Source organism: Haliotis rubra, unplaced genomic scaffold (assembly GCF_003918875.1).
Source record: "Haliotis rubra isolate DU_JTF1 unplaced genomic scaffold, ASM391887v1 Scf52, whole genome shotgun sequence".
NCBI lineage: Eukaryota > Metazoa > Mollusca > Gastropoda > Lepetellida > Haliotidae > Haliotis > Haliotis rubra.
In genome coordinates this window covers 1,248,857-1,266,296 of record NW_025767213.1, presented here as the reverse complement: position 1 = coordinate 1,266,296, position 17,440 = coordinate 1,248,857, and the positions used below count along the sequence as shown (strand labels likewise).

The following is a 17,440-nucleotide window of genomic DNA, read 5'->3' as shown; positions in this document are numbered from 1 at the left end:
ATGTCGTGTCACAAACACTTGGATAAAATAACTTGTCTGACAAAATGCTTTTCTCTGCACTATCTTCATTGCATCAGTCAACTTAGGTGGATCAGATTTAAAGAAATTTCTTCATTTCTCCACTGCATTAAAAAGCCACCTTTTATAAGACTCCTAACTCCAATTTCTTAACAATGAGAAAACAGGGTTGGGCCCAGAGTATCTGTCGATCAGTCAACATCATCACATTGACAAATTGGCCAAATATTTTCTGGCCCATTGGCAGGTGCTTCAGGACCAAACTGGACTCAAAAGTCTGGTGATCTACAAGATTTTTATCCGCCTTCAGGTCCCGACCTTCTGCTAGGTCACCTCCCTGATGATTCTCATGATAGTTACCCCAAATTCTGGTGGCGCCAGAAACAAAAATAAACAAACATCCCCAAACTTTCATCTGCAGGCAATGTTTTGTTAATCTCTAAAAGGTAGACTCCCGCCAGTAATACAGCAAATTAGTGCTCCAAGCAATTTCCCCACGATGTATCTTTTATCCTTCTGCCACACCTTGATGCGGCAAAATGATGACCAAAACGATGTAATACGTAAAATGTGCTTTTCGCCAAAGGTCCAGCATGTTTTTTGATGATGCACAATGTTTTTCAAAGCCTAGAGGAACTTTGGTGTGCAAACACAAAATATACCAAATTAGCATTGTCGACATACCAGTATACAATCTATGAGCCAACAGGTGTATAAACATTGGCTAGTATTGCTCTGCAAGCAGAATTCAACGAGTTTGTGATATCAGGGTCAACACAAAAATAATGCCCGTAAAATTAAGACAACACATTTTTTTTCAATAATCTCCCTTCAACAGACTTGCAGGTTCATGCATAAAACATCTGCCTGATTTTTTGTGAAAGAGTAATATCACCCTTGAAATAAACATTCTTGTTTTGTCTGTGACCATACCTGGAGTGATATGACAGGGTAACTAACAGATGTGGCATCTCATAATGGCTATACCTTTTTTTCTTTTGAATACATTACAAATTATCTGAGCCCAAGATTTTATTTCCATTGTTTCAGATCAAAGTTAATTACATAAAAAATACTTCATGAGTACCTAATATTTCAGATTCAACATTTTTGTTTACAATTTAATCAAAGAAGCAAATTTAATGTGCTTCCCAGTAAAGCTTAGAAAAAGTAAAAAAACATCATTTTTTCTTCATGGTGTTAAGTTACAAGTTAAAAATAAATACATAAATTTTCAACAATAATTGTTATTATATCTCAACCCTGATTAGATGGTCATCTAATCCAAAGACCATGCCTTTCTTTCCTACTTCCCCATAGGGCACTGATTGGAAATTATTCTGAAAACACTGTTGATTAGTAATTTGTGTGAACGCACCTGGGCTAGGTGAGAGCAATGAAAGGAGAACAAATGGGAGAAGTACTGGGGGAGGTGGAGGAGGATTACCAGGTGGAGGGGCCACTGATTACAATCCTAAAATTCTGTTTTCTCAACTTATAATACACGTTGCCATACTAACCAGGTTGAAGTAAATTAAATATGACAATGTATAATTTAAAATGATTTCTTAAATGTCCTTCCTTCAAAAATTGTATTTGTGTCAATATAGACTGAAATACTTCATAAGCATACCCTTATCTGTTTGGTTGACTTTCTGAATGTGTTTAAAAGCAACCTTCATCTAGGCATGGGGTACAAATCACATTTGAACTACATGTTACTGTGCATCAATATTCATTTCCACTAGCTGCAGTTGCAATCAGTATCTATCTTTGAGTTCAATTCTATCTATCAGGACTGGGGATGCTGGGAGCAGCAAGTGCCCCTCCTTATGATTGGGGTACATGATGATGGATATATACACTCTTCCACCACATGGGCAGAATTGGGGGAGATGTAATTCCAGTACTGAGACAAGGGAGCGCCCTGTTCTGAAAGTCCTCATGTTTTAAGTTATATGGGACTGTGACTTCAGACAGGAACATTCACACATGTAGTGTTTGACAATAACACATTGTCAGTGCTAGATGGACAGGGCCATATATTGGGTTGGGAACAGTGTTTGGTGGGCCAGTCCTACCAGCTTATGTAGATACTAAGGAGAGAGCTTGGGGAGTGACTCAAGACCTCAAGGAAGAAAGGACAAATTCAGTAGCATTAATCCATTTGGCAATTATTTAAAGCCGGGAGTCTGACAGGCATCTAAATTGGATGATAAAGACCTATAATGCCAGTGAACAGTCAACATTGTTTGGAGCACATAATTGTGGAAACATTCCGGCTATGCTGTCCGGGTGCTCTCTTCATGTAAATGAGGGTCCGTGAACAAACATGGGGAAATCTGTGCAGCCAGCTCCCGATCATGGTCGTCTCATAAACACATACTCTTCCCGCCTGCGATTAATCCCCGTGTATGTATGATGGGGCATGGCCACAATATGTATGAATAGACAAGCTCAAACTTTACCAAGAACCCAGACCAGTTTTACACCTCTCCAACAATCTGGGTTCATCTCCCACCAAGTCGACAATACCCAAAGACAACATTGACAGAATTGGGACAGGCATTACAGGTGAAGTTCCTTGTGATGAGCATGACAGGGGATTTTATAGGGGCTCTGACCCTCCGCATAAAAGGGCCAACATCGGAGGCTAGGGTTTCCTCACTGAGTCAGCCAGTCGCACTCTTGACTACTACTTCACGTTACCTCTCCCCCACCATATACAAGCAATGTGAATAACCCTCCTTCACCAAGAAATGGTTTATTTCAACAAAATAAAGTAGAGGACACACAGTATAACAAAACTAGCTCTGGCAAGTTATTCCATAAATACAAAGCTGAACAAATGAATAAATAACATCACTCAGTAACTGACGAAATTAACACATAAAATATAAATAAATTAAAAACATTCAAATTTCCTTTTAAATTGGGACTAAACATCAGACACTGGTATTTTGCAATGTTGAATGATTTTGTCTACAAATACTTAACAAATATTTACACTTTACCTACATCTATGACACTTTTATCAGATTAGAGGCAGGGGGTTAAGTAAACTTTCAAGCCAGATTTAGATCAGATAAGGAGTGCAAGGAGAAAAACAGATTGGCCAGTACATATATATTTAAATATGTACACGTATATCTAAATGAAGGAAAATACAGTTGCTTTATATTCACTCATAATACATTACACACAGTTTAATTATTTCTAGCAGTTATTATTGATGTACAGGAATATTAACAAAATAGGTTGGTTGCTGAATATTTATTGGAATGAATATTGATGCCTACAAAAAGTTTGTATGAATGTAAATGGTAAATTAAAATCATAATTTCCTATTGTGATGGTGAAAATTGTCTCATCTCCACTGGTAATAAAAACAATATAATTTTGCAATTAAAAATTAAATCAATAAAAAATATTAATAAAATGTAAAATGTTTCATAACTTTTTATACATTAAAATAAAAGATGAAATTTATTGTTTCAATTTCTTTAGTAATTGCTACTTTGATATATTTGAATATCTATTCAATGCAAAATAATTCATACAAAGGAAAATAGAAACACAAATGAAACCATTGCAACATTTCCACAAAGATAAATACACCACAAAAATAGGGTTAAACGTGTGAGAATTTGATGTCATGACAAATTCCCATTCTAAATATTGTCAGGCATAATCCCATGAACAGCATTTAACACAGAGACGATCATATCTCTCAGGACAACAATACACATCCCCAGATATCTGTATACTATTTGACTTCAAATATTGATTACAAAACAAGTGAGGCATGCAGTCTTTGTGGAAGTCTGTGTCTTCGTTTTGGTAGATGGAACAAAAGCGATCAATACAAAGATAGGGCAAGGAATACTGCTCATCACTTCGATCATTTACAGAAGTCGTGACAAAATTATCAGACTCTTATCAACTGTGTGAAAAGCTGAAACATCCAAACCATTTGATTTCATGTCCCATGGAGTCTTGATTTCAATACCTACACATCAGAACAGACTTTTTATGACATCACTAAAGTAGCGTCCTTGTTATGCTAGCAGAAATAGGAAATAAGCAACTCATATCAATATGCACATTAGAAATACATGAGTGTAACAGAGAGAAAATGCATGAAAATCTAACCTGCATAACAAAAAATTCAGAACTTACCCACTGAATCCTTCACAGGTAATCTCCATATGGGAATATCTGAATTATGTATAGTATGTAGCAGGTTTCTCCATGAGGTAAAATGACTTCCAATGTACTACAGTAAGAAGAGCATGTAGTCCAACTAAAGTGAGGGCAGCATGTTGTTAACCAATGCTGAAAGTCTTACAACTCAGACGCCCGGCCTCTAACTAGTTTAGTCTTGCACATGGCAATGGAGACATTAGAAGGTGGGGGATGCAAGGAAAATAATCTCCATAAGCAGATTTTCTCTGTCAAATGTCCAGCAACTAAGACAATGCAAGTGGAAGGCAGATGGTAGTGGAGGGAAAGAGGGGTATTGGTATTCCAACTTGATGCAATCCTACACCCTACCTCAACATCGCTGCCTTTCAAGCTAATTGTGCGGGTAGTGCCAGTGTCATCCCTGCTTTCAAGACCTCTACCATATCCCTTACACTAAACGAGCCTTAGATTGCACCAACAAATAAATATGCTACACCAACCAGGAATATAATGACTTCAGTTGTTTTCATCCATATTATTAAATGTTACATACTCATCCATAATAAAATATTTTTTCATTTTTTTAGATGCAACTTAATATTCAGTAAAAGCATTTAGAATGATCTTTGAAATCTATTTGTCTGATTCTTATTTCATTTGTCTTCAATAAATAACTAGGATATCTGGTAGATGTGTTTTATGGAAAGTGCATCACTAAGTACTTCTTTGACTTACTAATTACAATTCTATGCAGAGAAGTTAGCTGATATCCTTAATAAATCAGAGACAGACAGACAAGCCAGCTTCTGTAGATTGTAGATAGGGTGTCAACAAGTCACAGATCTGCCTGCAGATACAGTCATAACAGAATTTGAGCTTGTGCATATCATAAATAGTAACACAGTCATTTGTGTACTGCTGTGTACAGAGTGGTGGCGGCAGCAGACGTTGTTCAACATGTGTCGGGAACTGCTTTATTTACTACAGGTTTGTCTGCATGCTGAGTGAATAGGAAAACATGGAATTCCTTCCAACAGTGGCTCTTTACAATTAGGAAAGATATACATGTGAACTGTCAGGGCTGTGTCTGTATCACTCTCACTCAATTGTCAAAAAACCCTATTACAATTACCCATAAACAATAGACATTAGGGTACAGTACAGTCACAGAAGATGGGCCTTAGAACAAAGCCCAATGAACTGCTTAGCTCTTCCATATAACCTGACCACTACCACAGACAGGGGATTGATTTCTGAACTTCAGTTAGCATAATATCCTAGATTAGAATTGTGAACTGCCGAAGGCTGATGACTGATTTCATATAGAGACTGAGACATAGAGAACTGCACTGTTGACAAAGCATATGTTGGTGCTACCCATGTGTTATGCTAGGAGTTCTACTCGCATGGTTACAAACTGTGTATACCATAGCTGTGCTTGGTGATAATGTTCTCCTTGTGAAAAATTAATGTGTTTCACATTACATTTACCGAATATAAAACACATCCTGATAGTCACTAAGTAACTCTTCATTATACATGCTGCAAATTACAACCAAGATAGTATGGATGCTGGTCGACAACTTATTATGTAATTGATACAAGTCAGATAGGAAAACTTCTTACAATTCACTTCCTACCCTTTTACATATCAGCCTGTGATATTGGTCCAGCTCATTCTTTTACCTACATTCATATCCATAACAATCCTACTGATCAATGGCAGATGTTCACACGTGATCGTATACATCAGATTATGTCCACGTTTTCTTTCTTGAAATGTTTAAAACCACTCTGTTCCAGCCAAGAAAAACAACTACATTCGCTAAAATACATACATTTTATCCATATGGCATTTCAGTGAATAGTATTTCATTGCAAACATTACACAAGAAATATATTGTCCAAGGCTGATTTTGCCACCCCAGAATACAACCAAATACCATATGCACTGGGTGCCTCTCAAAATGAGTTTTTGAAACCTCCCCACATTTCCACACATGTAAATTATCCAACCATTTGAACCAATGTTGTGAAAGAAAGCATGGACCTACTGAAGAAAGTACAACAGGTTGGTGTACAAGTATCAGGGTGCTGATGCAGTGATGGAGACAGAAACCTGATTCTATTCCAACCAACTCGCCATCCTTCTCAAATTGTGCCAAATACACATCAAATTAAAGTTAAGTCAAATATTGAAATATTGACTACCCTGTAAGAACTTAAGATGTGCAAAGATAACAGAGCAAATATTTCAAAGTATGGACACAAGAAAATGTTTATTTCTCTAGTATCAATTTATCTTCTACCAAATTCCTGAAGCATTACTTGTAGGCAAGGACTGAGTTGTAAATGTCATATCTATCATTTCCTCCAGGCAGAAGCATTATCATCCAAACACCTGTCTGCGACATACTGTTCAACACCACTGCCAGTCTAGGTTGTCAAAGACAAACTGGACAAGTCATCAGACCCAACATGTAAAACCTACACCAAACTCCAGGTAGTTCTCACTATTACTCTCTCTGTACAATTTGCAAGTGTCAATTTAATAGTATCTACACTCAAATCAGTATTTGAAAGCAGTTACATTAATGTTTCCTCTTCCAAAAAAAAAGAAAGAAATTGTTAACAATGTTAATTCTAAGCTGTTGGGTGAAGCAGGGTAGGTCTGACTGAAGCAGGGTAGGTCTGACTGAAGCAGGGTAGGTCTGACTGAAGCAGGGAAGGTCTGACTGAAGCGGCACCGACACACAGGAGAGATTGGATCACAACAACAGGGAAGCTGTTACACAATGACGTTTCAATTTTTAATCACGCCTGTAGATGAAACAGCTGATATGGTGGTCCTATATAAACCTAATCTATCAGGAGGCCCAAGATCATGTTCTGACCTTTATTTAAGGTTCACTTAGGATGCAACCGAACAAATAAAATAATTCCAAGTATGTCTCGCCATAAATAACTTCTAAACAAATGGACAGGGACTTTACCCTGCAACAATTACGTACTATCTTTGGAAGTGACATTCTACTTGAGTTATAGCTTCTTATCATGGTAGAATGGACCTGAATTCACCAACCATGGGATAGATTTGAAGGTTTCTCCCAGGAACCTACAAAAAATAATTTCCTTCCTCGGTTTGAATGACAACAATTATCAGACGGAAATTTGATAAACTGCTCATCGGCTTCTGCGAAATGAAGTTTAAAACCATTATGATTCTCATCCATGAAACATCCTGATTTTGATAATCAAATTTGTTCCACAATAATTTCATTTCTAGTTGAATTGCATCACTTCTTTACCATTTTTCCTTGCACGCATGGCGAATACGATAAAACACAGCTATTAGCAGTGAGCATCTGACAAAACGTAACTGTATTAATCAATTTATGCTTCACTGACAAAAGTAAATCAAGATAACTAATGCCCTACCATCTGATATGAAGCATTATCAGGAAAATGCTATGTGCAAGATTACAGCCCAATCAGCATTTACACACCCTTTAATAGTAAATAAATAATATTTATGACAATTTTCTCATCATTATTCAAAAAGTGAACTTTTTAACATGAAAGGCTTGTTGTCTGAAGTGTCAACATAAACAGTGATAACTACAGGCCACTTACAGGGAGCTGGGCTCTGATAGCTGGTTCCAGGCAGGCCAGGCCTCACTCAGAACACATTATGCAGTCCAACAAATGGTGTCAAATGAAACTCCAACATTAATAACACTTCATTTGTTCAACTTCCTCTTCCAATGGAGCAAACTAAAGGGAAACCGATACAATAGCAGTGGAATAACTCCCTGTCATCAAATATGTTCCATTAAACTCGTCCAACAGTTAACTTACGTCTTCACCTCCAGTACTTCCCCAACAATACCATTTTACCTAGACGATAATTCTTCAATATTGCATAAACAACAGCAAATTACTGCAAAGTATCTCCAAGATTATCATTGTTACAAAAGGACAAATTTCCTGTATGCCATTTTACTTGTTCATATTATTTACTATGATTATCTTGTGTTTTGAGCAACTCTGAAAAAATGTTTACCTTCTTAGATTAATAAGTGGGTGATCTTTTTCCTGTGTCAGTACCATGTTATAGAAAGGATGGACCTTAACATCATCATTGACGCTATGATCGAGAACAGACAACTCCCTATTTCATAGAGGTGATAAAAAGGGAAATGCACCATCTCAGAAAACCACTACTTCAAGAACATACAACAATGATCGTGCAATCTCCACAATTCCTGAAAAAGAAGTAATTACAACCAAGACTGTGAATTGCGAAGTATCTATTGAAATTATGGATGAAACCATCGAGATAAAGAGATAAAATATTTATTGTGCAAACGTTCCATACAGAAACAGTGACAATATTCTATAAACTACATATGGCATGTGTGTAAAATCCTTCCTGCCCTGCCAGTGAGCACCTACCTTGCATGGCCCACCACTGGGGGACAGGGACGATAGGCCAACCCCAGTCATCTCCCCTTAATTGTCCTTCCTTCACAACACATGCCACACTTGAAGCCACACCTCCATATGTTAAAACACATTTTCAAACAACAGTAAAGTCAATCACTTACAAAAGAAGAAAATCTTTATTTATTAGTTATTCATCATGCAGCTACGTAGATGTCTGCACATCAAATCAGTTCTCTGGATAAAGGAAACATCATCATGAAAGAAGCAGAACACAGAACATGACATCAGAAATTAATGGTTGATCAAATCTGAATGTCATCTCAATCGCTTCTATCAGATAAGGGTGACAACGAAGGGCATTTTTACCAAATATACTCTATGTCATTTTGACATCTTCATAAGTACCTTAATGTCTGAAAAAGTACTGTAAGATGAAAAAGTACTGTATGAACATCGTAAGCCTGTACATTAGCCAAGGCGTGACAAGTCCCCCAGGCACTGCAGGCCAGATAACCTGCCTGGCCACAGCCACGTCAAATAATACATTATTTCATAGACCGACCACTCATATCATTCATGTATTAAATCTATCACCTTTCACATCATCTTTTTATACATTATTTTTCATCAACATATTTAAAAATCATTAACTTCCCTCAATGTTACTGAAACAATTTTGTCGGGACAAATTGTCAAATGATGTTGAACTTGCATTGAAGTTGCTACTTTCATCTATTCCTGTGATGTAAGTCGAATGACATCTCAGTATTTGTCGCCTAATTTTTTCGCTCCATACACAATGTTTAATCCCAACATATGTGCATGAGAAATGTTTGTTGCATTATATATCCCCAAAATTCCTTATTTTTGACATGTCATGATTTTCTGCTTAAAAGTTCAGAATATAAAGATTTAACCAACATCTTTCTCCTAAATTTGAAATTTTGTATCAGATGCTGTAATTTATTTGGCTACCTTGGTGTACACGTTTGAGTTTAATCAACCATGATTCTCATAGTAGATAAATGCAAAAAGGCTGAGAGTTACAACTACAAAAATATTCCTGGCCAAGTTACCGCGTTAATGTCGACATTCAGAGCTTTCAAAATTTTGAAAATTGAGGTATTTATGCATACTTTTTCACTCTACTGAGTGGAAGCCACAATTATCAGGAAATAGTTGAAATTTTTTAAAATTAATTTGTAAATATCTATCATCACTTTCTGATTACTTACGCAATGTAAACATATGACGTACATAACATTTAAATATTAGAACCTTCAAATAATATTACTAGCAGTTTTTACAAGCTGATAATTTCTTTGGTAAGGTTTGCCCTCTCTCCCCATGTTTCTGAAAAAAGGGTTGTAGCAGTAAGAGCTTCAGGGTGACTAATCGGACAAGAGAGATCCCCAATTGCTGTAGCTTGATGGATATCATGCAAATTTGTAGAGTTGGAGATAGCTGTAGATGTACCTACCTCCAAGCCTGTGTCTAGGTCCGGGGAGATGGACCGCTTCCCATCTAATTTGTGCGGGGGCTCCATACCAAGAGGGGACGGAACTTGGCCAATGTACACCTCAGTCATACGGGCGGGTTAGTGGACATCAAAATTCTGCCAAAACAAAATAGATATATATTATACATGGGCTTTGTTCACAATATGTAACACATCTTCAATATATAAGAAAAATAATTAATACATTACACTACTCAAGATGAAATCACAACATTTGCACCTTTATAGTTCTACTATTACACAACTGAAGAAAAAAAACAAAGAGAAAAACGTTTGTGACATAAATGTCTGCCATACCAACAATCAGCATCAACAAGCAAGCAAATGTAATCATGATAACTGTTAGTTCAAAAGCCTAACAGCATTACATCCTCAAAATATGAATCACCTGAACAATAATATCAACAATCAAGGATAAAGGATCTTTAGGATAATGCACAACCACATTAACTTGTCACTAACAGCATCATAGCTTGGGGACATGATGGTGGGAAGAGTTACTTCCCTTGTCTCATGAACAATTTACTGAAGTTTATTGTACATGAACATCCACAGAGAGGAAGTACAATTGTAGATAAAGCTAGTTATATAGTAACAAAATCTTATACATACAAAGTCACAGGAACAATGCTAGTCTAGGGAGGAGACATACATTTTTATTTCCATGAACATTTTGTAAATGAAATAGGAGACAATTTTAGCAGGAGGCACCGGTTGTTTGAGAAATATTGAAAGGGACAGAACTTGCATAGCTAAGGTGGGTGATGAGGTCTTATAAGCAGTACCCTTAACAAACCAGCTGAAAATTCATAAAACATTCTACAAATTGCACTTTTTCACCAAAATTTCTATAACGCTTATATTAGTAGTAACAGTGAACTATTTCATTACAGTATAAATATTTTTGACCCAAAAAATATCACAAATTGAACAGTCAAGTCCCAGTTATAGGTGCCTTTCTATATATGATCACAGTTTTTATCAAGGAAATAAATGACAGATCAGTGTCATGAAATATGCTTGAAAGCATCTAACACAATATGCTCTATATGCTTCAACAAGCAATGGAAGCACTCAAATGATGGAGAAACCTGATGAATACACACAGGGCAAACACATAGGTCAGCCTCAGTTTGTTTAAATTAAGACAAGAAGTGAAAAAACAAACATTCTTATTCATTCAAAAGACACCTGCACTATCGAAAAATCATTTCCCTATATTCCAAAAGAGAGCACCATCTGTTAGTAAGTTTAATTTAAACTCATTAACTGCTCATAAAATAACACACACTCCTACTGTTCAAGATGAGGTTCTATCACAGTCTCACTGAAACACACAAACTGAAACTGTCCTGGTGAAACCTACAATTACCTAGGCATAGCGAGCTGCTGGATATGTACAAGTCATAACTAGGCAGACTGTTGACTGAGTGACAGGTAACACATGGGATATAAACAACTATGGGCAAAGTGGCAGGTCTCTCAAGGTTAAGTGTTGCAGATGTGCTTTAAACTGGAGTCGGGCAATCACCACCGCCCTGACATTTTCTCAACTATAGATGAAACTGAAAATTAGGACCAACAGCATGAATGGATTACACTTTTACCAACAATGCAACAAATATGATGACAACACCTCTGAACACAAGGGAAGTGTGTGGAGCATACTGAATAATAATCATCCACAGGATCTGTCAACTCCAGCTTACATAACAGCAACACTTCCATGCCGGGATCTCATACATTTCATAACAACATGTTAGTATTGGAGAAGTTTATTCATATTCTAATTCAATTTCGATATGTCAAGAAAAGGAAGGAATATTCAAAGATTATCAATTTGTTCTTAAAAGCTCCTTTATATTGCGATTACTATTTATTGCACGATATATGAACACACCCAACAACATTTTGAACACGTCTGCATGATTCTGTCTTTTTCAACAAGCAGGAAACACATACATCCCTATAGAGTGGCATGTTCAAGGTGATGATCACAAAATCTGCCTGAGATGGAATCAGGTGATAAAAGGAGAATGTGAACGAAAACAAAACTTTTGATATATTGTAAAGGATATTCTAAAAGTCACCTTCCTTGATTAAAATTCAACAAAAAGTTTGTAAAATAGCAATTAAAACACAAAAAACGTACTCGTATTTCTGTCTTTTACGGAAACACCCGACAGTTAATGAGCATAGGGGGTGTCACGTGTTAGACCGTATCAATACGATCCGATTTTACATCTTGCAAGACATTCTTCCAGAAAAATCAAGCGAAAAGGAGGCATCGTTTGAGGTAAAAATAAATTTTAAAATATACCATATCATTTAACAAGAATACTATTTGACAGCAAAATGTGATACAGTTCCAACCAGCAAACCCACACCTATAAGTATATTACCAGTCCCTAAGAATTATACTTTTTTGCAATGTGATTGCAGTTCCTTTTGTGTCAAATGGGTGACTGGGATTTAAAAACACACTAATTATGCTTCAGACGGGGGGAAAATAGAAATTATCTGCTACAACAATTACACTGGAGTTATTTTGTTGAAAAAAATAAATTAGGATCCTAGTTCTCATTAATAACGTAGCAAGTCTCCACACAAAATCCCAGCCTGGTCGAGCAGAGATAATATTCGCGACGCAGATAAGTTATTCCCCGAAAACTGGTGAATTATAACATACTAGTCAGGACAATGTACATTTCCCTAGTTTTTGGTTATGGAAATAGTTATGGTACTCGGCCATAGCCTTAGAATGGCATCTTGTCAGCCAATGTAAACACAGAACAACTTTCATGGCACACACTACGGACAAATAGCGAATCTGATGCCGACATGCATAGTTGGACAAAATGGAAAACAATGAAAGCAACAAGTACTTCATGATTTGCCGTTGTATTCGGCAATGTTTCGGGTAGTCTGCAGCATTTGGGCCCCAAACCAAAAAGTTCGTCATACTGAAACATTTTCAAGCTCATGTGAAATTTCTTATTGATTTTGATAGTTATCTCATGGGTACCCGTGGAAATGCCCCAGCAAATTTGGTCATTCATTCTAATTTGGTCAAATGTATTTAAAATGATAAAATATATGCCATAAATGCATAGTTTTTGTCAACTTTGATATTATGTTCTTCATATAAATGTTATTAAGAAGTAATATTTCTGATAAATGTTCCATCAGTAAACTCATAACTATGTATATACTTTTATATCAAGAACATAATATCAAAGTTGACAAAACTATGCATTTATGGCCTATATTTAATCATTTTAAATAAATTGGGGCATTTTAACTACCCCCTGGGGCAGTTTGACCAAAACTCTGGGGCAATTTGACCAAATTTGCTGGGGCAATGTGCAGCGGGGGCAATTCGACTGGCAATCGTACTTGATTTAATTTATGTTAAAAATACCACTGACAGTAAGCTGTAACAGGGAATGATGGAGTATAAATGAATCTCGTGGGTAATTCTTCCTTCTTTAGCCTAGCTTTGGGATTTGTATGCCCCATGTGTGCTTGTCTCTTTCATATGGCGTCCGACTCAGAATGATCGGACCATTCTCTCCTGCCTAAGTCTGTCTCTTTACTTGGAAAACGGAAGAAATGGTGGCTTTACATTGTTCGATGATTCCGTGAATCCCCAGGCAACAGAATACTCCATCATACCATTTACAAAAATGACAGAAACAACACGATTTGTACTACTGTAGCGCTTGGTCTTTGGCAATATGGCGGACTCCAGGCACATTTGACGTCACGAGCAGAAGGGTCATGGGTTCCAGCGAAATATGCATAATGGCCGAAGCTGAGATTTACAGAAACTGTTTTCGCGATTAAAACATAATTATACATAATTTTAATTGAAAATTTGGGAATATGTTTCTGATGACATTATCTTTCACCCAGCAAATTATTGCAATTCACTCGTATTCTCCTTTAATCCACTACAAGGACTGCTGTCTATAGACCACTGGAAGCAATGGTTACCACCAGATACATTGGTGTTTTTCTGTATGTTTTGATAGAATCAGAAACAATATAAAACAGACAAATCCCAAAACATGCAGAGCTGACAACAGAGCTTGGCTGTGAATAAAAACAATTGATTCATAAATTGTTTATTGATTGGAACTTGTCATCAAAATAAAAAGCAACATATTTTATCATTTCAAAAGTTAATAAATAGCTAAAGGAACCAGTACATGGCCAGGCTGATATTTGTGCCAGGTCAGGACAATAAATATTGAATGGACTTTGTGCCCTGGTGAATACAAACTTTAAACTTAATAAAACTACTCTCTTACTGGTAAATGAAAATAACAACTCAGTGAGGCTCACATTCTCTTCCCACAGAGGTTACTCCTGTCATATCTTCCTATGTAACCTCTGTTCTAATACGGCCCTTTCATGGTGTGAGCGTTCAAGACTCGTGATTGGAGGCAATCAGATTTAGTTGTGCAATCAGCGACGTTGTTTCAAAAGTGATCATTCACAAGGCCTCGGTAATTTTCGTATGCTTCGAGAAAACTAAACTTCTTCCCCTGCACGATGCGCAAACGTTTCTTCTAGACAGAACTCAGTCATGTTATGGCGGATCAGTGGCGTCTCCATCGCCCTCGTTGACAACGGACAAGCTAGCCATTAAACGTCTTGTGTGTAACATCAACACGAGTCCCCGGCAGATGGGGGATATTTGTGGCCTCACATTTGCTTGTGTTAGTCAAGTTGAATCTAAGTCGATGTAACACGTGTTCTGATTGGATAGAAAGAAGGGAGATAATTCGTGTTGCGATCTTTTGCCGCTAGGGGATTTTATGAGAACCGGGAAATATGGCCGTATTAGAACAGAGGTTCGTAGGAAGATATGACAAGTAACCTCTGTGGGAAGAGAATGTGAGGCTCAGTGAATCACCTGTTTTGTTGGGGAGGCCAGTATTTGCAATAAGGTTGACAGATAACCTGTATTACTTTGAGGATACTAAAACTTGTTACATTCCACATTTTTTTATTCAAAATGCACACTCATTTTAAACATGTATTTTAAATTTATAACAAGCATTGTCACTAAGGTGACATAATCCCCCGCCGCAAATTATCAAATCAAACTTATAAAGTAATGAAAGTTTAAGTTAAATGTCAACAAAAACATGACCAGTCAACCTCTCTTGATATCTTGCTCTTTAGGTGTTCAAACACACACATATTTTCAAGGCTGACTTTGACCTTGACATGAATGTCATAGTGTATGAATTTATGAAATATGCAAAAATAGAAATTGCTTATTGAAAAACATTTAAGGGAAGTCTTGAAAGTCTGAAGAAAATCCAGTGAACCGTTCTTGAAATATCTTGCTGACAATTCAGGTTAACATGCTGAAATCTTCAAAGTGTCGCTGTGACCTTGAAAACTAAGTGAAGGTCACCAAAATTGACTGGGCCCTGCACCTTCCCTAGATAGAGCTTGGTTTCAAATATGACAACAATCCAGTGAACGGTTCTTGAAATAGCTTAACATGCAGGTTAACATGCTGAAATCTTCAAATTGTCGCCATGACCTTGAAAATTATGTGAAGGTTACCAAAAGCGACTGGGCCATGCGCCTTCCCTAGATAAAGCTTTGTATTGAATATGAAAATCCAGTGAACGGTTCTTGAGATAGCTTCACATGCAGGTAAAATGTGAAAGTCCCCTTGTGACCTTGAAATGAAGGTCAAGGTCACCAAACCTGACTTGGCCCTTTCTTATACTGTGATGAACCTAGGTACCAAATATGAAAAGAATCGAGAGAACGGTTCTTAAGATATTCCAATTCTACGGACGGACGGACCGACGGACGGACGGAGCCTAATACTATATGCCCCGCTTCGGGGATAATAAGATACATCCAATATACAGACATTTGGAATATCTTAGAAATTTCCCAAGATTATAAATTGTAAGGAATTTTTATCCTTTTTATTTCCTCTTAAATAAAAATGTTTCATATGATTGGCTTCCAATTGTTCAGCAAATAGTTTCTGAGAAAATTACAAATAATCCTTAATATTGGTTTGAAGATAGTGAACAAGTCTCCGGTTGCATCCATCCAAATATTCAGGTTTTGGTGGAGCTCAGTGATTGATTGGTGGGGATGATTCTGGTCATAATGATTAAATGAAACATTGTAAGGTCTGGCCTCACAGAAATTGTACAGCATTATTCTTTATAAGGGCATAATTGTCCAGTTTCACTGGTACAAACTAAGTCAAAACATTGTGTGGTGAAACCCACCTTTGGCTGCTGCTATTTCGCCATGATGAAACACACAAAACATCGGTCTCTTCAAGTGTTTCTATTTTTCTAATTTTATCTCAATTGCTCCATCTTGTCATCAAGAAATCATTAATACAAGATTAGTTTTTTAATGTATGAAAAAGAAGCATGTCTTTTTTATCAGAATTACTCACTGCCTTTATCATATTCATTGACAATCTTATTTGAACCTAACAATATGAACATTTTTAAACAATGAAATCAATATTTAATTATTTCCAGTATGAAATTTAATACATTCCAGAGAATAGTTGTTTTTGAGAAAATAGACATGTGTTTGTCTATTTTTTTATCATGGGCATGTAAAATCAAACAATTCATCTAAGACACCCCAAAATGATCATAAAATCTCACAAGCCATTAAACACGTCTTTAACTTCAAGATAATTACAGAAGTGAGGACATTTGTAAACCAGGTGAGTTCATAATGGCTGTGGTGGACGACACCAACACATTCATGGATAGACACTCAATCACCATGTAATGATAAAGGCAACAATGTGTTTGTCTTCTGGGTCATGTGAAGTATAATTACCAATAATGTACTCCTACAAATATACCTCATACAACAGTGCATTTTGGGGGGTGTATATCCTCAAAATGCACACACACTTTTGGGCCATGTAGTAAATACCTGGCTGTCCTCTTCATAGGACTGTGGTTTAAGACAAGGGAATGTGAGAGCCCCTTGATGCTATGAAAAGTTACAGGTACACTAGAATTCAACTTTGTCTCATCCTTCGTTCTTGAAGCGGTACATTCTAGCTGTAATTCTGGTACTGTACTGTCACTTATCATCTATTACAGAAAATTGTCAGTGACACAATACCAAATAGTTAATATTATTCAAATTGTGTGAAAGTATGTTTTCTAAAACCTGTCAAATCTTTGTACATCTTGTAATTGGCATGTACTTTCAGATTTTCAACAGAAGCCCTCTTCACTATGACCT

General features: G+C 36.7%; 1 protein-coding gene across 6 annotated transcripts in view; it reads right to left on the bottom strand.

Annotated features, from left to right (window-relative positions):
• LOC124292495 (eyes absent homolog 1-like) overlaps positions 1-17,440 on the bottom strand; it is a 150,345-nt gene that overhangs the window by 90,474 nt on the left and 42,431 nt on the right. For all 6 annotated transcript variants that reach the window (XM_046729599.1, XM_046729602.1, XM_046729607.1 and 3 more), the window contains exon 2: positions 10,130-10,264. In XM_046729599.1, coding sequence (XP_046585555.1) covers positions 10,130-10,237 — 108 coding nt within the window. In that variant the 5' untranslated portion in view covers positions 10,238-10,264. The remainder of the gene's footprint in view (positions 1-10,129; positions 10,265-17,440) is intronic.